Source organism: Pogoniulus pusillus, chromosome 2, assembly GCF_015220805.1.
Source record: "Pogoniulus pusillus isolate bPogPus1 chromosome 2, bPogPus1.pri, whole genome shotgun sequence".
In the NCBI taxonomy this organism is placed as follows: domain Eukaryota; kingdom Metazoa; phylum Chordata; class Aves; order Piciformes; family Lybiidae; genus Pogoniulus; species Pogoniulus pusillus.
Window position 1 is genome coordinate 7904921 of NC_087265.1, and position 27913 is coordinate 7932833.

Consider the following 27913-nt stretch of genomic DNA (forward strand, 5'->3'; position numbering starts at 1 on the left):
GCACATGATGAGTGAGAGTGGAGGTCTAGCTCTTGCTGGCTTTCTCATTCCCCCAGTAAGTGGCTGTTGGGGAATATGAAGTGTATGGTATTCCAAAGTGAGGAAGCAGGGATGCAGCTGAATTTTAGTTCAGGTTGTTCTGTTTTAGGCTTTTCTAGTTGATCGTGGGAGATTTTTTGCTGTGGTGTATCTGACTCAGACAAATGAGTAAGCACAGAATGGTTTGGGTTGGAAGGCACCTTAAAGATCATCTAGTTCCAGTCCCCCTGCCATGGGCAGAGGCACCTTTTTGCTTGACAAAGCTGCTTAAGACCCCATGCAGTCTGGCTTTGGCTGTTTCCAGGATTGACTCCACAACTTCACAGAATGGTTTGGGTTGGAAGGCACCTTAGGGATCATCTAGTTCCAATCCCCCTGCCATGGGCAGAGACACCTTTCACTAGACAAAGCTGCTTAAGACCCCATCCAATCTGGCTTTGAATATTTCCAGGATTGACTCCACAGCTTCTCTGGACAAGCTGTTGCAGTGCAAGATGACAGAAAGTGCATTCAGTTTTTCCTTCTCATGATCTTGTGGTTGAATTTTTGGAGTCTTTTTCCTATTTTCAGCAAACTGGGATGTTCAGGGGAACATCATTAACCACTTCTTTTCAATCCAGCCTTTTCTGTGTTGCTGATCAGATACAGGGACAACTGACTCGCTCTGTGAGCACGCTGCCTACAGAGTATGATGGATACTCAGTGATGAGTACATAGAGATTGTGGTTCAAATTTTGGAGGTGTTCTTGAGGGCTTTTCCAAGTGTTTTTAATGCTGAAGCTGGAGAGGGCTGCTTAGGTAAGGTTCTTGGGGAAACACCCACGAGTGCTGCAGAACTTGTTTGGCTCCTGAGGTTGCAGAGCGATGGTATCGGCAGAGAGCCTGTTCTCCGTGTGCAATCCTGAGCAGATCCTCTGCCCGGGCTGCAGAGCACACAGGATGATGTCCTGGCTGCCTGCCTGTCGGTTCTGTGCTGTGTGCCACTGAGGAGTCAGCTTGCCAGAGGTGTGTCCCTGCCAGGTGACCAGCTTGGTGTGCCCAGCTGTGCCTCTGCAGAGCTGGCCTGAGAATTCCTGCACGGGGTGGAAAACAGGCTCTGGAAACCTCCCAGTTTGCTGGTTTGAGTTAGATGTGTGTGCTTCAGGTTACTCATTGAAGCTCAAGATCTCTGTTTACTCATTGTTCTGCTTTACTTCATAAAAAAAGAAGTGAACTTGCTGAAGAATCCATATTTTTTGGATGGAAGTTTTACACTTTGCCATGAGAAATCAACAGAAAATCCCTTACATAAAACAGCATGGTCAGGTTGCTCCTTTTTTTTTTTTCTTTTGTCCTTCTTGTTGCATGTTCTGTACTTCACATTCCCTAAAATGAGACATCTTTGGAATTTTTCAGTCAACAAATGAAATCAGAATTTATAGATGCTCCTTTTAAGAAAGGAGTGCCCTGCATGATTCCTCTCATTCCACTTTCCTCACAGAGTCATAGAATAGAATTGTCAGGGCTGGAAGGGACCTCAAGCTCCAACCCCCCTGCCATGGGCAGGGACGCCTCACACTAGATGAGGTTGCTGAGAGCCCCATCCAGCCTGGCCTTAAAAACCTCCAGGGATGAGGCTTCCACCACCTCCCTGGGCAACCTGTTTCAGTATCTCATCACTCTCATGCTGAACAACTTCTTCCTGAATCTACCCACTTCTAGTTTGCTCTCTTCCTATCACTACCTGACACTCTAAAAAGTCCCTCCCCAGCTTTCTTGTAGCCCCATTCAGATACTGGAATGCTGCAGTAAAGTCTGCTCAGAGCCTTCTCCTCTCCAGACTGAACAGCCCCAACTCTTTCAGCCTGTCTCATGTCCTGACTGAAGATGGTTACCTGAAACAACTTAACTCTCTTCCAGGTTTATATCCTAGGTCTACTTGTCTTCTAATTAATAATCTTCTGGAGTCTGCCACTGCTGCTGAGGTGGTGATGGTTAGATCTGAGATGTGGAGGACAGGAAGGTGTGTTCACTGGCATGGGTGTGCAGGCACACGGGCACAGCAGGGCAGTGCTGTGGGGCATCTGGGCAGCTTTGTCCCTGCTGGTCAGTAGTGTGCTGATACCGTGTCCCGTTGGCACCTCTCAGCTCTGTGCTCCTGAAGTCTGGGGGCTTCCAGCTGACTGGGTTTCTAACCAATGGCTGCCTCCCCAGCAGATGAACTCTGGTCAGGAGTGAGCCTTTTCTTCTGATTTATTTTCCCTACAGCCTCTTACAGTAACTCACACGGGTTTAGCCTTACAACCTTAATTAGATGTGGAACGTGGGGAATGCTGGAGCATTTTCCTGTGCAAGAAGACAGTGAACTTCTAATTGCCTAGCTCAAGTATTAAAACATTCCTTGTGCATCAGGACTTTCCTTAACCCACCTACCATACAAGAGTGAATGTAACTACCTGAATGTTTCTTCTGCCTGCCTGTTTTATTTGTATTGATACTGACTTAAATGTGTTTGCTTTTGTGTGAATGGATGCTGTTCATGTGGCATTGATTTCTGTTTCTGTTTTCTTTTAGGAGCAACATTTAAAATGCTAAAGGCAGTTTTAAAGAAGAGTCGAGAGGGTGGAAAAGGGAACAAGAAAGATTCAGGTATGAATATTACTCAAATTCTTCCCAATGTAGATGAGTTGTGCATTCTAAATCTAACAACTCTGTTGCAGCAGAGATGCCCCATCTTGGGGCACCAGGTGGCTCCTGATGCTGAGGCCAGGTGCAAGGAGGTCTGTAGTCCACAGCCCTCACTCTGTGTTGGGCAGAGCACAGGAGGCAGCTCTGAGCCTTCCTGGGAGGTGGTTCCAGGGCACTCCTCACTGGTTTGCTGCCTGGAGGGATTGATGGCTGCAGCCTGCCCTTGGTGCTGACCGTGGAGATACGGAGAGCAGGCTGTGTGTTTAGTCCTGCCAGCCCAAACACATCCAGAGGTTCAGAAGTATATTTTAAACTACTTGTTCAGCTATACTGTGAAAGACAAATCTATGCATTATGGACAAAACAGTTCTATTATTCATGTATTTAGGAAAAAATATATTGCAAATAAATGTGCTGAGAAGTTGGTTATCAAAATTCTGTCACCTTCCAGGTTTTGCTTTACAGAGGTTTTTGAAGGTAGAATTAATCATCATCAAATGTTACTTTCCAAAAAATAAAGCTTATTTTATATTAACCATAGATTCAGTAGGCCACTGCTTGCCTGTGGAAAATAAAAAGGGTAACTGAGAACTGTAATTGCCAGTTTGGAGGGCAGAGGAGGACCAGCAGTGCTCTCTCTGAGGAGTGATGGTCACAGAAGTGTAGGGGTGGTGGCCGAGTGTTAAACCAGCCTGCCCTGTGCAGGTCGTGCTGAGCAGTGACTGTGGAAAGCTGACGGACCTGAGTGACAGGTACCTTTTCTTCACAGTCCCATTTTTCACTTCCAACTGTTGCTGTGATTTTGCACCTGATATTTCTGAGTTAGGTCCTAAATTATCTTTGGAAGAGAATTCAGTGCTCTTTGGCAACAGAAAGCAATACTCACAGAATAGAAACAATGTTAAGCACACTTACTCCTTGGATGTGTTAAGTACAGAACGTTACACAGCCTGCCACACTCACAGTTGTCAGAACTTCTAAACATGCAATCCTGTTTTCTTTTACAACCAAATTATCCATACCTCTTGCACTGCAGCTTTTAAAACTACGCCAACTTACACAGAGTTTTACAAGGGGGAGGCATTTTAAGTGGTGTTCTGCAGGAAGCAGCTCTGTGTTCCTTTGACAGGTAATATGTTCTTCAGGAAATCCAGGTAGTACATTCTTCAGGACATTCTTGTGGTCTTCTGAAGTTTGCATTCTGCCACTGTTTCTCTCTGAGTGACAGGGTGAGGAGAGCTGTCCTGAAAAGAGAAAACACTGACTCTAGATCAGAGATGCACAGAAGCGATGGCAGAGCGAGGCAAAAGGCATCCTTGTTAATTTTTGGTGTACTGGCTGACTGAAGTTACCAGCTGGAGTTGTTTAAACATAGTGTGCTAAAGATTCCTGTGGTGAGCCTTTCATTGGTACATTTTTCTTTAGAATACTGGCTGGAAATTGGTTTAAGCTCAAAAGGAAAATGAGGCCGTTTGGAACAGAGCTTTGACCAGGCTTTGATTAAAATCTGAAGCTCGGGAAGCCTGTTTCCTTTAGGTCAGCAAACACATAGCTTTTCATTTTAGGATCTCCTCACATCTGTCTGGATTAATGTGTGCAGAAGAAAGGATTTTCTCCCTCTGCTTTTACAAATCAGTGTATTTCTTAACTCCAAGAGGAGTGTCATAGTGTGGGAAGTTGGGGATTTTTTTTTTTCAGTTTCATTCTTGGTTCAGGGTTTTTTGGATTCTGTTGTTTTTTATATGAATTGAATGTTGTGGAAGCCATTATTTGGAAAATAATATCTGGCTGGTGAAACTTAAGAGTAAGGAGGAGTGCAGGAGCTGCTTTTTGGGAGGAAGTAATTAATTTGTGCTGTAGATTCCAGAGATTTTGGCTTATTTTGTATTGGAAGATGTTGTGAAAAGTTTGAAATGTGTACATTCCGTTCTGGGCTACACCCAGGACTTCCTGTAAGGTTCTCTTTGGTTTTTCTCTTTTGTTCCAAGGGACCTTCCAGCTCTTTCAGCCTTAAGATGCTTCTCAGCCTTTAGAGAGGATGTGAAGCAAGGCAAAGACCATTGGCCTTTGCAGACCTCATCTTCTCCCAGGTCCTTAAACTCCAGACAATGAGAAATGGAATTTTATTCTTTTTTTCTAATTGTAGAGTTGCCCAATTTCGTGTCCCTTCAGGTCCTTAGTGGCAACAACAGCTCTTCAAATTTACTATTCTGAAGAGCTGCGAGGAGAGTGAAAATACAATGCTGGAAGCTGGCTTGAGAGACAGCTAGTGTGGAAACATCCATCCTTCCAGCCACCCTTTCAGATGAATGCAGTAGTTAAGTCAGATGTTTCTCTTGGCTTGGTGGACACACAGATTTGATCTGTTTTGTTTTGTTTTGAAAAGGTTTTCAGGCTTTTCAGAGCTCCAGAATGTAGCAGGAAGTAGAGTGCAGCTCGGTAAAGCCAGACTGAAGCTATAAGGAAGACTTCCGTGACCTTTTTTCAGCATACACCCAGTTTAGGAATGGTGCTGGACAGCTAGAGGGTAGTGGAATCTGTTTCAGAATGGACAGCAGGAAGGTGCCTGCAGACCCCTGCTCAGGTGCTCTGTGCACCCATGCCTTTGCATCCCAGCAGGCAAAGGAGATAGTTTGAGGTGCAGAACTGCAGCTGAGGAGCAGGAGCTCCCGAAAGCTCGGTCCTGGCCGCTGTGATTGTTCCACTCCCACAGAAGTCAAGCTAGAAGAGATTTAGGCTAAACAGAAATAGCTTATTCTCAAACTGAAGTAACCCTGCTGCCCGTGGGATTGCTCCTGCACCAAAGGAAGGCCTGGAAGTGTGCGCAATTCAGAGCCGAGCGGGACGGTTCCTGTTGGATTGAGCGGAGCTTCCTGTTTGTGCATGAGCTGTGCCTCACATCTGTCAGCCTTGCAGAGCCACTGCAAACAGGAATGGGGTTCGTTCTGGATTGAAGGCACAGCTGTAGCATTAAAAAGTCTGCAACAGGGTTAAAAGGGCACAGAATGAGAGCTGTTCGTTAAAAATAGCTTGCGCGGGTTTTAATGCTACATTTTCCTCCTTAACCCTGACATAAGGGCTGAGGAACTGAAGATGTACATAACAGTTTAGAATCCCAGCTGTTGAGGATGTTAAAGTCTAATAATATGTTAAATTCAGAGTTGAACGAGTTGAAAAAGAGGGTGGCAGGTATCAGTATTAATGCTTGTGGGAGAGAGATTGAAGTGCTGTGCTGAAGACCATTGGAAGGTCTTCATAGAAACAGCTTCTTCCCTAATCAGATGGAAGGTGAGAATCTCACTTTTGGATGGAACAATGTCACCAGTAGTAACAGAAACCTATTTTGTGAATGTTTGGAAGCAAGAAGGAAGAGGACATACAGGAACATCAGGTTTTGTGTCCTGGAATGTGATGTGAGCTGGAAAGGGACAGCGGTTACTCTCAGCTTCCCTTTGTTTCTCAAGGCTTTCACTCAGCCTCAGAAACAAAGTAAAAATTTGATGTTTCCTCCTCCTTCTCAGGTTATTGTCATTAAATAGGTATTATTTGTGTCAAGGCAGAAAGAGTTTTCAGGTGCTTTAGAGGTTCTTTATAAAGTATCTTTCTAGTAAGCAGTGGCAGACTTGGTCCTTCTGATGGGAATGTGTTAAGTGTAGTTCTCACCTTGCGAATTGTGCTTAGGGCACACATTTTGTTTCCTTAGCCTTTGCCTTTCTTCTGCTAATGGACTTTATTTTCTAGATGTAAGATAATTTTGTCTTTATTTCTACTCTGTCTTTCTTTGCCTCAGAAATTTGTTTCTGCTTTCTCTTCTGCGTTGTTGCCATAGCTGATGTGGGTTGTTATGTTTTCCAGTCCTTGCCTTGAGGTTTTTCAATCCACCTCTTGTGGTCACTGGGAGACTCTCTGCCTCTGGCCTCTCTGGGAGGGAGTTCAACTTTTAACTTGAGTGCAGCACAGAATGGTATCTTAGTGTCAGAGGAACTCCAGAAATGAAAGCCAGAAGACTGTTGTTCAAACTCAAGTTCTACAGGGTTACCTGCAAGTCTCACCTGTGCCTATGATGAGGTGATACTATAAAGAATGGAATCAGTCAGGGTTGGAAGAGACCACAAGGATCATCTAGTTCCAACCCCTTGGCCATGGGCAGGGACACCCTACCTTAGATCAGTCTGGCCAGAGCCCCATCCAGCCTGGCCTTAAACACCTCCAGGGATGGGGCCTTAACCGCCTCTTTGGGCAACCCATTCCAGGCTCTCACCACTCTCATGCTTCCTCCTCACATGCACTCTGAATACACAGAATAAGTTTCAGAATATGAACAAAAAAGTACTTCTTAATTATGATTGGTGTAGTAGAAGCTCTCCTCAGTTACTCAGATGATAGAGTCAACCAGGTTGGAAGAGACGTCCAAGATCATCCAGTCTGACCTATCACCCAGCCCTAGCCAGTCATCTAGACCATGGCACTAAATGCCTCATCCAGCCTTTTCTTGAACACCTCCAGGGAGGGCAACTCCACCACCTCCCTGGGCAGCCCATTCCAATGCCAATCACTCTCTCTGCCAACAACTTCCTCCTAGCATCCAGCCTATGCTTCCCCCGGCACAACATGAGACTGTGTCCCCTTCTTCTGTTGCTGCTTGCCTAGGAGAAGAGATCAACCCCACTTGGCTACAACTTCCCTTCAGGTAGTTGTAGACAGCAATGAGGTCCCCCCTGAGCCTCCTCTTCTCCAGGCTAAACACTCCCAGCTCCCTCAGTCTCTCCTCATAGGGTTTGTGTTTCAGGCCTCTAACCAGCTTTGTTGCCCTTCTCTGGACACCTTCCACCACCTCAACATCTCTCTTGAATTGAGAGGCCCAGAACTGGACACAGTACTCAAGGTGTGGCCTGACCAATGCTGAGTACAGGGGCAGAATAACGTCCCTCATCCTACTGGCCAGACTGTTCCTGATGCTTAAAAATGCTTCAGAGAGAGATTTGTATTAATATTTCCTGTTGGTTTTGTATGCTGCCAGCTGCTTTCCAGTATGTAATTATGTTTGTTTTCTTTAACTGTCTTAAAGGCAGCAACTTGCCTGCATTCTGGGAATCTGTTTTGCCTTTCTTTTTTTTTTTTTCCACTTGGGAAGCAAAAGACCTTTCAGCATGGAAGCCTTGTAATGCATAGCAACTTAAAAAGCAAATCCTGTTTCTACTGAACATGCTCGTTTACTTGAGATGGCTTTTTGGTAGCGTGAGCATTGTCATTCTGTTGACCCAATATCAGGCCTGAAGGAACATGAATAATGGAAGTATTGTGCTTGGTTTGCAGTGTTCTCCCTCCACTAAACCCCACCAGAAGTTTAGCATCAAGTGTAGTACACAGTATGCAGGAAAACTTCACTGATTTCAGTAGAAATTAATGTGGTAAGTAGTTGGGGCTTTAAGTTTTCAGTTTAAAAGCTTGTTAGACGTTCCTGTAGTGCTTAAATAACAAGGGCAGATTGTTATGCCTGCAAAAAGATAACGTGGAGAAAGTAATACCCTAGTGCTTTAAAGGTGGAGAACCTGGAGAGATCAGATGAGTGGGTTTGATTTCTGGAAGATGGCACAAAAGGTGCTGAAGTGCTTCTGAATTCATATGCATCATACTTTAAGTGACTGCCTTCAGACCTTTTAATCTGGGCTACAGAAAAGCTGCATGTTAATAGACCTGTCTTGGGTTTTGTTGGATCCTTCTCGTAGATTCAGGCTTAATTTTTCACAACACACTTTGGAGACTTCATTTATTTGGTTTTCCTTCTTCTCGCATTCCAGTGTCTCTCTAAAAGTATCTTTGACCTAAGTGTGAGTGGTACAGAGTTTGGAGTGTTAGGGTGGAATGGATATATTTATGTTCTGTTCTGGGTTGGCATGCTCTTGATTATTTTGTTTGTATGCTTTGCTCTTACCAGCTTCTTGCACTAAAGTTGGGTGAAAATCTGTGGATTTGAAATGCCTCCCTCCCTTCTTTTTTAACATATCATCAGATACTGAGGTTATCTTTAGCTTTCCCTTTGGAAAATGGAATTGCTTTCACAAGGTGTGAGCTGTTGATGGCTTGTATCACATTCTGCCATTCCTGGGTTTCTCTTCCCCTTCCCTATTAGCACGGGCTGCTGTTAAAAGCCTGACATGCAGCACTTGTGCAGCACTTGGAAACGAGACACAGAAATCTGCTTACGTTCACTGACACTTCTTTTTTTTCCTTGCTTGCTAATGGCAGCTGAATTGCTACTTTAAAATAGAAGTGAAGCTGCTGTGCCAGAAGGCCTGATCTTTTATTAAGACCCAACTACTTAATAATTATTTTAGCATTGAGTGTTTTCAGAGTTGTTTCCCTGTAGCAGAAACTTTGTGCCAACTCTCCTCTGAACTTGTTTAGCTAAATGCATATTTTGAACCCCACCTTTCTTGTGTTATGTCTCATTAAACAGCTCTATCTAACATGCTTGAAACTGGGCATCAAGAACTTAATTTACCCTTCTGTCTTGAAAATCCTGACATAAAATAAGTTTGCATTTTAAAATGGAATATGCAAATTTAATTGGCTTCTTCTCTCCAGACTCTCTCTTTATGTTATTAGGGCTTTGAATTTTAAGTGCAAAGGGGCTTTGTGGGTGCATAAAATACACATCCACTAGCTGGGACATTGAACATGTAGTGGAGTACTTCAAAGCTTCGGTTTGACTTTTTGTTGTTACTCTAAAAATATCTTGCAACAGAAGAAGCATTGTTTCATGCTTAAAATATGGAGCTGGTTTTGATTATTCTGCATGGCTTTGCCCACTTTCTGCAGCTGCTGACAGCTATTTAAGACTTTTAACTCTTCTTTTTTGCTGAGCAGTGAATAGTTAATGTGGTGAATGTCTTTATCCCAGAAGTTCATTCCAGTGCTGCATCCCCTGTACCTATAAACAAACAAACCCAAATAATTACCACTATATTTTCTTTTTAAATGGATTACTGTTCTTTTTATGTAGGTGGTTTTTTTTTAAGTAAGCACTACAAGAAAACATTCTGAGTACTGAAAAAGTAATCCAGAGTTCAGAAATAAATGCCAGAAAGTGAGCAAATAATGTCAAGTTCGAGCAGAGTTGGCAAAGGTTATCCGTTTGGACCTTTTATTCTCATCTTTACTTGTTTTGTTTCTCACTCAATGCACTTCACTGCTTCTGTTACTCAGGCCATAATGAGGTTTCTTCCCATTCCAGCCTAGTTTCTCCCTTTTTCTGGTCTCTCCAGGGTCTTGAGCAAAACAATTAAATGCTGGTCTTCCCTCCGGCCTGTATTTTCTATGCCAGAAGCCTCTTCTGCTGCCCCAAAAGGCTGATTGCTGACTGACTGCACTTGCTGTCAATTTTCCTTCAGCTCCCAGTTAGTGCTGGTAGCAGTGACTGATCAGAGAATCATAGAATGGTCTGGGTTGGAAGGGACCTTTGAGGGTCCAACCCCCTCTGCAGCAAGCCAGGGCATCCTCAAGTATCACACAGTATCATCAGGGTTAGAAGAGACCTCACAGATCATCAAGTCCAACCCTAAGTAGATCACTTGGTGAACCTTCTGTCCTCCTAGACTGCCCTCTTGCTAAGTTGGGCTGGCTGTGTACCTGCAGATACATGCAGGCACGCAAGCACTTTAGTTTTGAGAGACACAGATCCTTTGAAAGCAAATGGTCAGTGTTTTGCAGTTAAAACAAAGCACCTCATACACAGCCACTGAACTGTGCTGCAGAGGTCTGTCCACAACTGCCTGTCAGTTCTGTTGAACTGGATGAATAGGATGGGAATGGAGCATAAAAGAAAAATAGATTTAAAAGTATTAAACCACTGGGTTTGGTAATCATTAAACAGTTTCTTACTGCTTGGGCATGTTGATGCTTTGTTTCTGGAAAGCACTTTCCAGCTGTGTGGCTTTTCACATGCCATGCAACTAATTTCTTCTTCCCACTCATCAATGTCCTCCTGAATTTGTCTGTCTCTCATCTTTGTCTGTCTCTCATCTTTTATTAACAAGTTGTGTCCAGAGAAGGGCAATGAAGCTGGTGAAAGGCCTGGAATACAAACCCCATGAGCAGAGGTTGAGGGAGCTGGGGTTGTTTAGCCTGGAAAAGAGGAGTCTCAGGGGGGACCTCATTGCTGTCTACAACTACCTGAAGAGAGGCTGTAGCCAGGTGAGGGTTGGTCTCTTCTCCCAGACAACCAGCAACAGAACAAGGGGACACAGTCTCAAGTTGTGCCAGGGGAGCTCTAGGCTGGATGTTAGGAGGAAGTTCTTCCCAGAGAGAGTGATTTGGATTGGGCTGCCCAGGGAGGTGGTGGAGTCACCATCCCTGGAGGTGTCCATGAAAAGCGTGGATGAGGCACTTAGTGCCATGGTCTAGATGACTGGCTAGGGCTGGGTACTAGGTTGGACTGGATGATCTTGGAGGTCTCTTCCAACCTGGTTGATTCTATGAACATTTGATAGGATGAAGCACATCCCATAAAGCAGGATAAAGTTTAGTAGGCCTGTCAGTAGCAGCCTGTAAGCACATCTGAACGTTGGGGTGTCCCTCTCTGCAGACTCTCTGTCTTTTCACAGCGCTTCCCCCAGCGTGTCACTCGGTACAGTTTGCTTCTTGTGCTGTTCTTCAGACTCAGCAGCTGTCTGAGAGGTATCATGGGGAGCTTGATGTGGAGAGAACAGAATCCTTGTGTAAAGCAGCTAACAAAACACCCCAGCAGCAGTTATTGTCCTTACAATCTTCTGCACGCTCCCTGTGTCAATGTGTCCATCTCAACTCAGACCACTGTCTTTGCTCTAACATAGCAGTGGATTAATAGCTTAAAAGATGACTTTAAAAGGTTTTGCTGACGAAGATTCTGTGAAGAATATTGCAGGAGTTTCAGTGATGGCTGTGTGCAGAAGCTACCACAGAACTGCTGCACCATGCTTTCCCAGGGCTGGTTTTGAGCCTCTGCAGCCTCCTTGAGCAGCCTTTTCCTCTGCTCTGCCACCCCACAGTTCTGGACCAGGGCAGAACATTGGTGGCTGACAGCGTGGTGATTCCTTTGTGCCAGAAGCAGTGCCATGGCAGTTTGCAGGCAGAGAAGGTGAGTGCAGGTTGAGGCTGAGCCAGCCAGCAGATTTGAAGCTGGTTGTCCTCTCTTTATAGGCAGTACTGGTGCCTGCCTTGTCTTCTCTGGATGCTGAGGCATCTCTGAGGACTGCCGAGGCAGTGGCATCCAGGTTTTTGCCCCCTTCTAGCCTCCTGCCCCAAACATACTGTAAAAGTACAACGTTTTCAGCTCTTACATGGCAGATTTTGTTCACTGCTTTCCTTTCCAGGCCACGCTCTGGTCAGAGCTGGCTGTTAGAGTCAAGCTCTCACTTGTCTGGGAGGTGTTGTCGGTGCACTTCAGCCCATGGTGCTGGCCAGGAACATTCTTCAGCAATAGGATCCTATAGTGTTAGCACCTTTTTAATTGTTTTTAAAATCAAACATCTTTGGCAGAACTGCAGAATTTCTTCCCCTATGACACAGTTTTCTATCAGATATATTTTTTTAAAGTGGGTTAAGAGTCTTCTATTTCACTTTAGTAGAAAGACTAAGGAAGAAAAAAAAGGCAAAATCAGCTGCCTCAGGATTTTTAGACTGCAGATTAGGAAGAAATTCTTCACACTGGAACAGGTTACCCAGGGAGGTTGTGGATGCTCTCACCCTGAAGGGGTTCGAGGCCAGGCTGGGTAAAGGCTTGAGCAACCTGGGCTAGTGCAAGGTGTCCCTGCTCATGGCAGGGTGGTTGGAGCTAGATGATCTTTAAGGTCACAAAATCACACAGAGTCACAGAATTTTAGATGTTGGAAGGGACCTCCAGAGATCATCAACTCCACCATCCCCACCAAGGCAGGATCTCCTAGCATAGTTTGCACAAGAATGCATCTAGGTGGGTTTGGAAAGTCTCTGGAGAAGGGGATTCTACAACCTTTCTGAGCAGCCTGTTCCAGGGCTTTGTCACCCTCACTGGAAAGAAGTTTTCTCCTCGTGTTGAGGTGAAACCTTCTGTGTTCCAGTGTATAGAGTCGTTTCCAACCTAGCTCATTCTGTCAGTCTATAGATGTTTTCCTTTCAGTGTTCAGACTTTTCCACTCCTTGGCTTAGGTTTCACTTTTCTGAAGGTTGCAATCCTATTCCTTCATGTTCAGATAATCTCAATTCCAACACCTGCACCCAACTCTAGTTTGCACATGCTAGCATTCTTCTGGTTTCCAGGCAGCATGTATTGAATGGAGAGTTAGATGTGTTGGATACTGACATACTGACATGTAGAGGTTTTCATTTTGGTTATCCTCTCTATTCAATAGAAGGATTAGTTTAATCTTCAAGTTCAAGTTCTCTTTTAGGATATTAAGCTCTCCAAAATCATTACTTTAGTCATCTTTGTATCTTTTTTTGTATGTTAAGGAAGAAAAAAAGACAAGTAATTTGTTAATCAGATTATGCCTTTCGGTTGCATCCCTAGGTGCAACTACACTGGGATTTGATTTCCACTCTCAAAGCTCTGTCTGTGTGGCTTTAAAGCTATTAAGTTGTTCCTATGGTTACTTTGACCATTGGGTGAGAACTCTGGTGTTGATTGATGCTTGTGAAACTGTTTTGTGCAGAGGCTGTTTGGCAGTGGAAGATGTGCAGCTCAAGAGTTTTCAAAAGTAAGAAAGCAGAATTTCACAGGACCTTTCCTGATGTTTTAATTTGACATTATCAACCTCCTCTTGTTCCAGAAGTGCTGTTTGTCTGCTTTACATTGGGGTAGAGACCAAGGAATGTCATGTAAATGTAAATTACTGTTCTGTTAGCTGAAATATTTCAAAGTGTGATTTCCCTAGTATCAGAGCCTTGTGTGGCAAGCATAATGTATTACTTTGTGGACCCCACAAGCTTGTTCACTTTGGGTCTGTCCTTTCATAAGTGCAGGCCTAAGTTTTGTGGGAATTTAGGTCTAAGCTGGATGAGTAGATTGGGTCATCAGCTCAATTCAGATGACATAGCAGGTGCAGGATTAGGGTAAACTAAATACATATGATGGGTTCAGGGATTTAGGAAAGGATGATCTAAATATATGGGTATAGGAGTACATATGGGTAATGGGCATAAACTACAGCACAAGAAGTTCCACCTGAATGTGAAGAACTTATTTACAGTAAGGGTCACAATGCACTGGAACAGGCTGCCCAGAGAGGTTGTGGGATCTCCTTCTCTGGAGACTTTCAAGCCCTGTGTGACCTGAGCTAGATTCTATGGTCCTGCTCTGGCAGGATGGTTGGACTCAATCATCTGTGGAGGTCCCTTCCAAACCCTAATATCTTGTGATCCTGTGATCCAAAGTGAAGCTTGTTATCCCACATTATCAGCTGTAATTTACCCATAGCCAGCCATAAATAACATTCCTTGTGTGACTATTCCCTTCACACTGTACTGCAGATGTGACACACTTTGTATGTTCACTTAGCCTATGGGACCAAGAAATAGAGGTCATCTGCAGAAGCCTATTGTAGAGTCGTGTGTGTGAGGCAAGTGCTTTGACAGCTGAAGTGGATTGTCTCTGTGGGAACTCGGTATCTCGCTGTCCTCACCTACCCCAGAGCAGCTCTTCCTCCTGCTGGGACTCTGCTAGATGGGGTTGGTAAAGGTGAGCCTCGTCCTAGTATCAGCTAGAGACAGGGTCTGCTTCCAGACCTCCTGCAGCTATGTGGCTCAGGGGTGACCTCATTGCCATCTACAACTACCTGAAGGGAGGTTGTAGCTAGGGGGGTGTTGGTCTCTTCTGCCAGGCAACCAGCAACAGAACAAAGGGACACAGCCTCAAGATGTGCCGGGGGAAGTACAGGCAGGATGTTAGGAGGAAGTTGTTGGCAGAGAGAGTGATTGGCATTGGAATGGGCTGCCCAGGGGAAGTGGTGGAGTTGCCCTCCCTGGAGGTGTTGAAGCAAAGCCTGGATGAGGCACTTAGTGCCATGGTCTGGTTAACTGTCTAGGGCTGAGTGCTAGGTTGGACTGGATGACCTTGGAGGTCTCTTCCAACCTGGTTGGTTGATTCTATGATTTTATGATTCTGTGGCTGGGGCAGTACTCAGGGGAGTTGGGGTGTGTGGGTTCTGTTGGTTCCCTTCTGTGCCTGTCGCTGATGTTTGGTGAGGTCGCAGATGTGGGATTAGTCTGGCAGCTAGCATTGTCTTCAGCTGATAGCTTTTAGAACGGGCCTGGAGAAGCAACAGAGCAGTTTCTGCTGTCTTGGAATGATTTGTTTCTGGTGGCTGTTTGCTATTCCATAGCAGCCTCCCATATTTTATGCAAAATGTGCCTCTTTTTTTTTCTGCTTCAGCAGAATCCACTGCTGTTCAAACACATTCCAAGGGCACTGAGGCTGTGGTGTCCTCACAGATCGAAGCTAGTTTGAGTTGGGTTTTCTCAGGGTGTGATTTTGCTGCTCTAAAGAGCTATTTAATCTTAACAGTGTGGGTATAGGAGTGACAGGAAGCAAATACCTGTTACAAAGTTAGGAAAAGAAGTGATGGAAAAGGAGGATTCCTGTGGTAGGTATTTTGGATTTCTGGGTTTGAAGTCCTACTGCTCTCAGACTCTGAGTCATGAAAACACAGCTTTATACCTCTGCTAGCAGGAGATCAGCACCATGAAAAAGTCTGAGTCCTGCTTAACAAAAATTGCCAAGGTGCATGGGTGCATAGATAGAGCCTGTAAAAGATTACCCTGATCAGGTAATCTGAACTTAGTTATTAGTGTCCCACCAGCAGAGTTCTGAGCCCCACCTAGCTCTCTGCCATAGTGTAACGTTTCATGGGCAATAGAGGAGGAGAAACTTAAAATTAACTCAGACTCCAAAAGCCTGCTAAGAAGGCAATGAGTTAAAACGCTGATTGTGTGTGTGTGTGTGTGTGGTAGTCAAAAGGGAAAACAGAACCGGGGGAACTGTAGGTGGAGTTACCAACCCTGGAGGAGGGGAGGAGGTAATTTTTGTTTGCTGTGTCTTTTGCATCCCCTCGCTGGCATTCCAGCTGGAATAGAATGCTTGCACAAATTCCCCGTTTCAGCCTTGGCAACGTGTCTAGCAAAAAGCTGACAGGAACAGCAGTATTTTCTAGCTGGAGTTAGCTGCATTACCATGCTTGTGTCCAAAGGAAATAATGGAATATCACAAGTTCCTCTCTGCCTCATCCAACAATTTCTGAAGCAAGCTCACATGTACTTTATTGAGTAATAAATCATAACAAACCTAATGTTACATTTGTGTTTAAAACCAGCCCTCGGGGGAGTTTTGATTGTTAAAGGAATAGAGGAAACCTCATTGCTGTCTACAGCTACCTTAAGGGAGGCTGTAGCCAGGTGGGGTTGGGCTCTTTTGCCAGGCAGCCAGCAACAGAACAAGGGGACACAGTCTCAAGTTGTGCCAGGGGAGGTCTAGGCTGGGTGTTAGGAGGAAGTTGTTAGAAGAGAGTGATTGGCATTGGAATGGGCTGCCCAGGGAGGTGGTGGAGTCACCATCCCTGGAGGTGTTGAAGCAAAGCCTGGCTGAGGCACTTAGTGCCATGGTCAAGTTGACTGTCTAGAGCTGGGTGCTAGGTTGGACTGTCTGATCTCGGAGGTCTCTTCCAACCTGGTTGGTTGCTCTATGAAACAAAATCCTTAGCCTCTTGGTTGCCACGTTAAAGGAGTGGAAACTCAGTAATGGAGGTATCTTGGTGTTTCCCAAAAGTCTCATACATGTGGTTAGTGTGTCTCAAATATTTAGCCTTTTTATTTTAAATATATAGAATCACAGAATCAGTCAGGGTTGGAAGGGACCACAAGAGTCATCTAGTTCCAAACCCCCTGCCATATCCTTAAGCTGTATTCCCCCCACCCCTAACAACAGTGTGCTGCAGCCAGGTTGCTGAAACATTGAAGCTGCTTTTCCTAGTTCTCAGGATATTAAATCAATAGTTATACTCCTGTAATAGTTGCGATGAACCTGGAATAAAGTTACAGTTACTCAGTTTTTAGTTTCCAACTTCCACTATGAAAAACTTCTTCACCGTGAGGGTGGTGAGACCCTGGAATGGGGTGCCCAGGGAGGTGGTCAAATCCCATCCCTGGAGGTGTTTAAGGCCAAGCTGAATGAGACTCTAGATAGCCTGATCTAGTGTGAGATGTCCATGCCCATGGTGGGGGGCTTGGAACTGAATGATCCTAGTGGTCCCTTCCAACCTTCACTGATACAATGATTCATATTGACTTGATGAAAGTAGAGTTGTTCCCTTAAAATCAGTGCTTCTGAACTTTGTCTGAACAGAGAGGAGAACTTATGGAAGGTAGTAGTTCAGCTGGCTTCAGAGGAAAGAAAGTTTTATAGTTATGAATTGTTAAGAAAAGTCTAAATCTAGCACAGCATTCCTCAAGGTCACTTATGATACATAGCTCTCGTGTGGAAAATGGTATGGCTAGGGAAAAAACCCTCTAACCTTAAATATAGGCACCTTTGCTGATCATAGAATCAACCAGGTTGGAAGAGACCTCCAAGATCAGCCAGTCCAACACTGCTGGAAACACTTTCAGATAAACGTGGCTCTACAAAAGCCATGTTTTGGTTTGTTATGTTGTCATTCAATTGTTGCCTTTGGCTTTTACCAGCTGTTCTGCTGCCACATCCCACCACAGGCAGCACGAACTGCATGCCATGAATTTCCACACTCTTTCAGAACCTAACCCTTTGAGAGAAGTAAAAAATGTGTTGTCAATTTAACTCTCCCTTTTTTTTTGGAAGTATGCATGGAAGATAAGAAAACTAAACACGCTTGAGTGCTGAAGGCCAACTCTCTATCTGGGGATGCTGGTAGATAGTAGCTGAACATGAGCCAGCAGTGTGCCCAGGTGGCCAAGTGTACCAGTGGCTTCCTGGCCTGGATCAGGAACAGTGTGGCCAGTAGGACAAGGGAGGTTATTCTGCCCCTGTACTCAGCACTGGTCAGGCCACACCTTGAGTGCTGTGTCCAGTTCTGGGCTCCTCAATTCAAGAGAGAGGTTGAAGTACTGGAAGGTGTCCAGAGAAGGGCAAGGAAACTGGTGAGGGGCCTGGAGCACAACCCTGTGAGGAGAGCTGGGGGTGTGCAGCCTGCAGAAGAGGAGGCTCAGGGCAGAGCTCATTGTTGTCTACAACTGCCCGAAGGGAGGCTGTAGCCAGGTGGGGTTGGTCTCTTCTGCCAGGCAACCAGCAACAGAACAAGGGGACACAGTCTCAAGTTGTGCTGGGAGAAGTATAGGCTGGATGTTAGGAGGAAGTTGTTGGCAGAGAGAGTGATTGGCATTGGAATGGGCTGCCCAGGGAGGTGGTGGAGTCACCATCCCTGGAGGTGTTGAAGCAAAGCCTGGATGAGGCTCTTAGTGCCATGGTCTAGTTGACTGTCTAGGGCTGGGTACTAGGTTGGACTGGATGATCTTGGAGTTCTCTTCCAACCTGGTTGATACTATGATTCTTACTGTGCAAAAATAAACCTGGTGGGAGTGACTGGCATGTGAGAAGGTATCTTCCTTTGCTGGTCTTTCTCCTTGTTGCCCTTTGGCTTCCAGGGCTTCAGCCATGCTGGTGTGTTGCATACGTGCTTGGCACCGAAGCTTTCTGGCATTCTCTTTCTTCTTTGCATCAGTTTTGTTTGGCTGGGTTTTTTTTATCTTTGGCCATAGCAATTCAACAGTAACTCTTGTGAATGATTTGGCAGTCCCTTAGATTGGATGTTCATGAAAAAAGCTGTAGTTAGTTGTTAACTTCAGTTTTTCAAGCTCTGGTTCCATCAGCTGAGTAGGAGAAAAATCTAGCATTTTAAACTTGAGTTTCTGCTGCCTTTGACTCATTACTGTGAGCAATAGATTCTTCTGTTGTTTTGATAACAAATTCTTGATTTAGCTGAAGTGACATTTGTTGCACCAGCAAGAAATTTCTCTGTTTGGACAGTATTTCCCTGTTTTGATGTGCCACTTTACTATGGCATGAACCAACAGCTTCTGTTTTCCTTTACATTTACCAAAAAAATTAATTCTTGCTGCAGTCAAATTGCACAGAACTGGACCTCTCAGTTTTAAAACAGAAAAAAATCAAGCTTAGACTGGCTATCTGTGAGTGTACCTTTTAGTGATCCACCTTTGGATTGAGTGGTGGTGGAGTCACCGTCCCTGGAGGTGTTCAAGAAGAGACTGGATGAGGCACTTAGTGCCATGGTCTAGTTGACTGGATAGGGCTGGGTGCTAGGTTGGACTGGATGATCTTGGAGGTCTCTTCCAACCTGGTTGATTCTATGAGTGCAAAGGGTAACCCAGTTCCTCCTTGAAGAAGTTTGGTAGACTGTATTCCAACTGCCTTGATTTCAGGATATTGCAGTGATCAAAAAATACCCCTTCAGCTCTAAAAATGCTTTCATCTCTGTGGGAAACTCAGGTTTACCTCTAAGGAGGATGAAATCTGAAAAGTACTTACTTTACTGAAGGTGAGATCTTCCTTCCCTCTTGCTGTCTCTGTTACATCTCTATAAACCATTTTCTTGCTTGTGTATTTACATTTTTGTGATGGTTTGGGTGTTACCTGCCCCCCTCACACTTAAGAAAGTCACCCAGACTAGACTCAGCCAAGCTGGAAATTAAAGAATGAAGCTTTATATTTACAGCTTAGCACAATATACAAGCAGATATTTACAATATATATACAGAAATATACAAGTTAGAAAAGTAATACAGAAACACAACAGCCCTCCCAGAAACCAGAGTCCCCAGGAGGGGCTCCTAACCACCTTTCTACTCCCTTTCCATCTCTCTACCTTATTGTGCTAGTTTGAAGCTAGCTAGAATGTTTTGGTGAGAAGGATTAGATCACAGGCTGTGAAAGGAAAACAATGGTGATGTCTGCTTCATTCATAGGCTCGTTGAGATGTGTAAGAGCAAGAGTAAAAACATAGATAAGGGAGTTTGAGCACAGCCTGAGCTGCATTTCTCTCTAACCTCACCCTCCGTCTCTCTGTAATCCCCTTGCTTCCTAACCCCCCTGGCTGACCCTCCATTCTTCCTTGGGGCACAAGGCAATGTCTGGGGTAAGGTAGAGAGGGATGGGAGAAGGTGGAAGGGCAGTTGGGAGCCCCTCCTGGGGACTCAGGTTTCTGGGAGGGCTGTTGTGTTTCTGGATTACCTTGTATTTTTCTGTCTATAACTGTATATACTGTAAATATCTGCTTGTGTATTGTGCTAAGATGTAAATATAAGCTTCATTCAAATTTCCAGAGCTGGCTGAGTCTAATCTGGGTGATTTCCAAAGTGTGTGGGGTTGTGGGTAACACTCAAACCATCACACTTATCCCAGGCTTTGCCTTATGTTCAAGGTGAATTTGGAGAATTGGCCCGGGGGGTTAGGAAGCAGAAGGATTAGCAGGTTAGAAGGAGAAGTTCATGCAGCCAGAGCCCAAGAGCAACTCTGTTATCTATATGTAGGTTCTTGTTTTTGTACAAGCCTATGAGTGCAGTAGGCATCACCATTGTTTCCTTTTCACAGCCTATAATCTAATTCCACTCACTAAAATATCCCAGCTAGGCTCAAACTAGCACAATTTTTCTGGTGGTCACTTGGATGCGCAGCAGAAGTCAGGCTGACTTGTTGCTGAAAAACACATTTTCCTGTGTTAAATACTCATATTTCAGTGCAGCTCTCTGCTTTTTATGTTGGTGCTTTACCGAAGGGATGACAAACTTGTGTCTTTAGCAGGTGACTCATGCCTGGAGAACACCTCCCAGGTCGCAGCCACACCTGGCCACGATGCAGACTTCCCTGTGGTCGATCAGCTGGGCTGCAACGACTCCTACAGAATGAACTTGGCCAAAGGAGTCTCCATGTCCCTGCCATCCTCACCTCTGCTGCCACGCCAGTCCTATTTGATGCAGTCAAGAGCAAACAAAAAGTCTCCAGGTAAAAGGAAACTGATCAGCTACTAAAAATCACACTTGAACTGAGCTTTTGATACACAGTGAAACCATACTAACTTTATGAAACATGCCTTTGGCATGCTGCCAGGTAAAGAAGTTAACTGGTGATGAATAAGATATATTATTTCAAGTGGCAAAGAATTATTCAGGTATTGCAGATACCTATATTGAAATGTCTGGATGTGTTTAAAACTGGTTATTTATGATGTATTTATCAGGTAGGTGGAAGACAGATGCAAACCAGTGACTGTGTAAGAGTGAATGTTATTTGTGGCTTTAGTAGTTCATTTATTTTCCTGCTACCTACTTAAATGTATTAGCAGATAAATTGCTGCTGAAGTGGTGACAAGAAACTTGTTAATTTTCAACAGTTGTATCCTTAGTAATGACCTCATGCTTCTGTGTGAGCCTGGCTAAATAAGGTGCTCCATCTGGTTCTCTTTTTATCAGCATTCTCACATAGAAATCATTCCAGCACGCTAGCATCACTTGGGTTCACTCAGGTCACAGCTTGAGCGTCAAGTGAAATTGTCCATGTTCCTATGTCCTCAACAGTTTTGAGGTTCTTTTCCTCAACAGTTTTGAGGTTCTTTATTGTACAGTCTGTGAGATCTAGGAACACAGAATATCAAAGGTTGGGTTTTGTCAGCACCGAGAAATGCGTTTGTTAATTACCCCTTTTGCATAAAAGAAGTTGCTCAAAGAATTGCTAAAGGGTGATAAATAAAGTTTGTTAGAAGTATTAAAGTATTGTTAGTTCAGGTTGCCTATTCATAGGGGTTTTTTTCCCTTTCAGAATTTAAAAACAACACACTTCATGTTTAAATAATTTCTGAGTTGGTTTTGACAGTTCACATAAACATTTTGAGTCACAGAGTAGTGTTCTACACTACTCTTGCTACAAGTGATTTGTGTGCTGAAGAGGAGCCTTACACAGACCTCCAAGATCATCCACTCCAATCTGTCACACAGCCCTGTCCAGTCAAATCGACCATGGCACTAAGTGCCCCATCCAGTCTCGTTTTGAACACCTCCAGGGAGGGCAACTCCACCACCTCCCTGGGCAGCCCATTCCAATGCCAATCACTCTCTCTGCCAACAACTTCCTCCTAACATCCAGCCTAGACCTCCCCCAGCACAACTTGAGTCTGTGTCCCCTTGTTCTATTGCTGGTTGCCTGGGAGAAGAGACCAACCCCATGTGGCTACAGCCTCCCTTCAGGTAGCTGTAGACAGCAATGAGGTCCCCCCTGAGCCTCCTCTTCTGCAGGCTGCACACCCGTAGCTCTCTCAGCCTCTCCTCACAGGGCTGTGCTCCAGGCCTTTCACCAGCTTTGTCACCCTTCTCTGGACACATTTCAGTACCTTAACATCTCTCTTGAATTGAGGAGCCCAGAACTGGACACAGTATTTTGTGTATCATTATCTTCTGCAAATACTCACCAGGTGCTAATGAAGACATTCTCTGTTGTTCTTTTGCCTTTCAATCAGAATATAACTGATGAAAGATGAATTAATACAAATGGTAGCATCTGAGGCTGGGTTGGATGAGCTTGAGCAGCCAAGTCTAGTTGAGAGGCATCCCTGCCAAGGGCAGGGAGGTTAGGATAGATGATCTTTGAGGTCCTTTCCAACCGAAGCCATTCTATGGTTCTGTGAAAAAGACACAGTATGCTAAAGTGGAACACAAACCCTATGAGGAGAGACTGAGGGAGCTGGGTTTGTGTAGCCTGGAGAAGAGGAGGCTCAGGGGGGACCTCATTGCTGTCTACAATTACCTGAAGGGAGGCTGTAGCCAGGTGGGGTTGGTCTCTTCTGCCAGGCAACCAGCAACCGAACAAGGGGACACAGTCTCAAAGTTGTGCCAGGGGAGGTCTAGGCTGGATGTTAGGAGGAAGTTGTTGGCAGAGAGAGTGATTGGCATTGGAATGGGCTGCTCAGGGAGGTGGTGGAGTCACCATCCCTGGAGGTGTTTAAAGGTGCCTGGATGAGGCACTTAGTGCCATGGTCTGGTTGACTGGCTAGGGCTGGGTGGTAGGTTGGACTGGCTGATTTTGGAGGTCTCTTCCAACCTGGTTGATTCTATGATTCTAAGAGAGACCACCCTGATTTTATAGCTTTCATGTTGCAAGTTAAAGATAGTTCAGAACATGGTAGATGACAGAATTGCACAGAAAGTTGGAAGTGGTATTCTGAACTTAAGATGTAGTGGTGAAGTTGTCTAACCAGCTGTAGAACAAAATTCTAGTTTCAGTCCTGTCACTTTACAGGTGAAGACAAAGCATCTACTTAGAGATGTGTTTTTCACTGTAAATCATGGTGTTTGGGGTTCTTTTAAAGTCTTTGGAGCTGTGTCACAGGGCAGAGGAGAAGCCTGTCCCTTGGCATGCAGTCATTTGTTCTACCTTTGCTGCTTTTACGTAGTTCTGTTTGTGTAACTCAGGCACGTTGGTGGTGGGACACAAAGCGATACCCTCGCATAACGTCCTGCAGCTTGTGTGGCAGATGTACACAACTGAGAGGCATCTTTGCAGCAGCACATGTGTGGTCATAGCTGCTTTGTTGCACATCCATCTGCAAGTAGGTCAGCCACTAGAACCTCATAACACATGGGCAGGCAAAAGCAGGGGAGAGCAAGCTGAACTTCTTCACTGGGACACAGAGCTGCGTGATCCCGTATGCACTGTCTGCTGTCAGTGACATTGTCTGTTAATTATTTGCATAGGAGGTGGGGAAGCTTTTCCTTTGTGAGGAGAGCTTGGAAGAGTACCAGTGTTTCTGGCCCCCGTTCAGTCCTCTAACTATAAAAGGAGGAAAGAGAGAAACTATGTCTTAAATTACTGAGGAGCCTAAAATTATTGGCACAACTGAAGCGACTGGTTCATTTGGAGTTAAAAGCTTCCTTAATGAAGTAGTTCATTGAGGAGGAGGAGGATGAGGATGAAAGAGCAGAAACAAACAGGACAAGGAGAAGGTTGTCAGTGGGACCACTCTGGGAAGGAGGAGCAGTAAATGGAAAAACTGTCACAGTAAGTTGAGTTTCTTCTGCTATAAAGTTGGAAGGAACATTGCTTGGATTGGTAACCTTACAGGTGTGCAGCTAAACCAGTATTCATGTTTTTAAAGGGACAATAGTTGAGTGATTTACAGGGGTCAGCTAAAAGAATGAAAATACTGATTTATAACAGAGGTTCCAAAAAATAGGTCTAAGGAACTTAAGTTGTGAATGAAAGATGATGCTGCTGCCCTTGAAGTAAATGTTTACTGACTTAGTCGTGCTTGAACAGAGCAAAGAAGCAGTTTTCCTTTTAAAGACATCAGTGACTGCTGGCAGAGGCTTCCATAAATGTGCAATAGAACTTTTTAGATAGTTTTGAAATTAAACTTTAATTAAACAAATTAACCAGCATGCCTCATAATTGAGACTCAACTAGGTAAGAGAACTTAAGTTTTGCAGACTGATGTTGAGCACACTGGAAAGTGATTCCTCTTGCACGCAGTAAGCTCTGCTCTGGGTCAGGCTCAATCTTCAGTATCAGTATAGGTAGAGATTTGTTTAATGTTGATGGGAGGGGAAGCCAGCGCAGAGAAATGGAAAGGAGATGCACAGGTTTAAATGTTCTTGTGGAAAATCATCTCTTTAGCAGTCAAAAAAGAAACATTAAAAATTACTAGGAAAGCAAAAGATCATTCCTCCCCCAAAATGCTTCCTGAGGAAGACACAGGTGTAGCTCTAGTGGTACCAGCTTTAAGAGTCCATAGTAGAGCCAGAGGAGAGCTAGAGAAGGGCTGCAGGAGTGACTAAATATGTGAGTTAGTTGTTTATTTCAAAGAGAAGTTATTTACATCAATTTGGCTGGTATTTTTCTGCCAGGGAGAAAGGGAATGGTGAGAAAAGCAAGCAGACAGTATGATTACCATTTCATACAACACTGGGTTAATTGTGGACAGTGCACATTGCAGGATAGATTCTTGGAAGGAAAACCCATCTGAAAGTGACCCATACTGACTCAGGAAATGATAAGCCACTCGGCACAAGTCAGAAGTGTAGCAGGCAAACATGCTTTCTCTAGCTTAGATTCTTCTCTGCTCTTTGCTGATGATAAACTGCTGCCCCAGATGAACTTTTTATCAGACCTGATTCAGCCGTTGTGCAGGTTTGGAGGAGAGCTTCCATTGTTCACCTTTAAATGGGTCCTTTTTCATCCATGGGTTAATTCATGTGTCCTGTTGCTGATTAGTGCATGAAAATAAACTTAACATGAATTTCCTGGCTAGTGCAATGTCATCCATCAGATCTGCAAGTACTGTAAGCCACCTTCACATCAGTTTGTCAGGAAGAATATTCAGTAAAGGATCTCTTCCATAAAGTATGAGTGTTAAAAATACATCCTGAAGGTATTTCCACTCTGATCTATTTTACATGACTGCTACGTGTCATTCTGGTTGCTTTTGTTGTTCAACTTTGGCATGTCTAATTATACTGCTGCTTACAGATGACAGATTTGGACTATTGTCCCCTTAAAGAATGTGATTTTGTTTCAGAGAAGTGTATTTTTAGCTGCTTCCACCAAGGCCAGTGCCCCTTGTTGTTGTTAGGAAGTGGCGTTGGAAGAGCACCCTCTGGTGATGATTTGGAACTAAGTGGTCATCAGTTCAGAAAATGTAAGAGGAGATGATTTTAAAAGTCACAGAATCACAGAATTAAGCAGGTTGGAAAATACCTTCGAGATCATCCAGTCCAACCTATCACCTAACACCTTCTGATTAACTAAATCACGGCACTAAGTGCCTCATCCAGGCACCTTTAAACACCTCTAGGAATGGCGACTCCACCACCTCCCCAGGCAACCTGTTCCAATGCCAGTCAATCTTTCTGTGGAGAATTTCTTCCTAATGTCCAGCCTAAACCTGCCCTGGCACAGCTTGAGACTGTGTCCTCTTGTTCTATTGCTGGTTGCCTGGGAGAAGAGACCAACCCCACCTGGCTACAGCCTCCCTTCAGGTAGCTGTAGACAGCAATGAGGTCTCCCCTGAGCCTGCTCTTCTGCAGGCTGCACACCCCCAGCTCCCTCAGCCTCTCCTCACAGGGCTGTGCTCCAGCCCCCTCACCAGCTTCATTGCCCTTCTCTGGACACATTGAAGCACCTCAACATCTTTCTTAAATTGAGTGGCCCAGAACTGAACACAGGACTCAAGGTGTGACCTAGTCAGTGCTGAGTCCAGGGGCAGAAGGGCTTTCCTGGTCTTGCTGGCCACAGTATACCTGATACAGGCCAGGATGCCATTGGCCTTCTTGACCACCTGGGCTCGGGCTCACTGCTGGCTCATGTTCAGTCACTGTCAACAAGTATCCCAGGTCCCTCTGCCTGGCTGCTCTCCAGCCACTCTGTCCCCAGCCTGTAGCACTGCATGGGGTTGTTGTGGCCAAAGTGCAGAACCCTGCACAAAAATGGGCATTTGGGTTTTCAGTATCACAGATTAAATAGCATGGGGAATGCAGTCTTAGCTTTCCAGTGTAACTTTGCAACTTTACCTGTTCATGCTTTTCCCAAACTCTTTGTGTTGCAAATAGCTTCATTGGTATAGAATTCTGTTGGCATTATTGGTTAGGATGTGGATAAATAAGTGGTGGAGTTTCAGTTCTGTGGTAGGTTATGTGTCAGTGTAGTAGACCTAGCTGTGAGTTGCTGAATGAAGACCAGAGTTTCAGCCTGTTTGTGGTGCCAGCAGATGTTTGCTGGCTCAGTAGTGTCAGCACACGTTTCCTGGTGAACCTTCAGAGGGCAGCATCATTCCCCCCTTCTGCTGGAGAACTCCTGCACTTTAGGTTTCCTGTGCTTGCTGCTGACCCATAGTTCGCAGAGGGTAGGATCCTGAGCAGCCTGAAAGCAGAGCATGAGGCTAAAAGTGAGAGTACAGATTGCATCAGTTTTATTTTGGAACAGTGTGTGTGAATACACAATTCCCTTCCTGCTGAAGATGTGTGGCTGTGAACTTCCTAAATTTGTTACTGGGAATGCTGCTGTTTAATAGAGCCAGGAGCTGTTAGTAGCTATTAATGTTCTCCTTTTCTGAACTCCACCATTTTTCTTGATGAGGACTGTGATAGTTTGGGTGTTACCTGCCCCCCCACGCTTAAGAAAATCACCCAGACTCAGCAACTGGAAATTAAAGAATGAAGCTTTGTATTTCACAGTATCACCAAGGTTGGAAGAGACCTCACAGATCATCAAGTCCAACCCTTTACCACAGAGCTCAAGGCTAGACCATGGCACCAAGTGCCACGTCCAATCCTGCCTTGAACAGCTCCAGGGACGGTGACTCCACCAGCTCCCCGGGCAGCCCATTCCAGTGTCCAATAGCTTAGCACACTATACAAGCAGACATTTGCAACATATGCAACTATATCCAGGTTAAAAAGCAATACAGAAACACAACAGCTCTCCCAGAAACCAGAATCCCCAGGAGGGGCTCCCAACCACCCTTCCACCTCCTTCCCACCCCTCTACCTTATCCCCGACTTTGCCTTATGTTCAAGGTGAGTTTGGAGAGTTGGCCAGGGAGGTTAGGAAGCAGAAGGATTAGTTACACAGCAGGTTAGAGAGAGAAGGGAGGCAGCCAAAATCAGAGAGCAACTCTGTTATCTGCATTTGTGTCCTTGTTTTTATACATCTCAGCAAGCCTATGAGTGCAGCAGACATCACCATTGTTTCCTTTTCACAGCCTGTAATCTAATTCTTCTCACCAAAATATCCCAGCTAGGCTCAAACTAGCACAATGACATGTGTCAGTATTTGGGGAAAGCATGCTGTAATAGAAAGCTTCTGGAGTTTGAATTATTTAGTGTCTTGATGTTGTAAGCTGTCTTCCTGAAGCCTTTTTCTTCTAGCTTAAGAAATGCTGATCACAAAATCATCTTCCTGGTAAGAGTGGAAAATCAAAGCTCCAAACCAAGGAGATCCATTGAAAGTTGTCTGAGTTCGCACATGAAAATGCTGCTCACTTCATATATACGCAGGGAACGTTTTCAGGTTTGTCACAGTGAGCAGGTTGGGTTTGTTTTCCAGCAGCCTTTGCGTTCTGATGAGCCCAAAGAAAGCCTTCCTTTCTCAGCAGAGGGGAAGTGCAGCAGCTCTGCGTGTAAGAAATAATTCCTCTACGTGGTTTAGTCTTGAGAGACCAACCCT

General features: G+C 44.8%; 1 protein-coding gene across 6 annotated transcripts in view; it reads left to right on the plus strand.

Annotated features, from left to right (window-relative positions):
* The window catches only part of TANC1 (tetratricopeptide repeat, ankyrin repeat and coiled-coil containing 1), an 88943-nt gene that overhangs the window by 20857 nt on the left and 40173 nt on the right, over nt 1–27913 (plus strand). For 4 of the 6 annotated variants that reach the window (XM_064155382.1, XM_064155331.1, XM_064155356.1 and 1 more), the window contains exons 2-3: nt 2593–2667; nt 20504–20707. In XM_064155382.1, the coding sequence (XP_064011452.1) occupies nt 2607–2667; nt 20504–20707 (265 nt within the window). In that variant the 5' untranslated portion in view covers nt 2593–2606. The remainder of the gene's footprint in view (nt 1–2592; nt 2668–20503; nt 20708–27913) is intronic. The other 2 variants (XM_064155347.1, XM_064155365.1) reach the window with 2 other exon arrangements.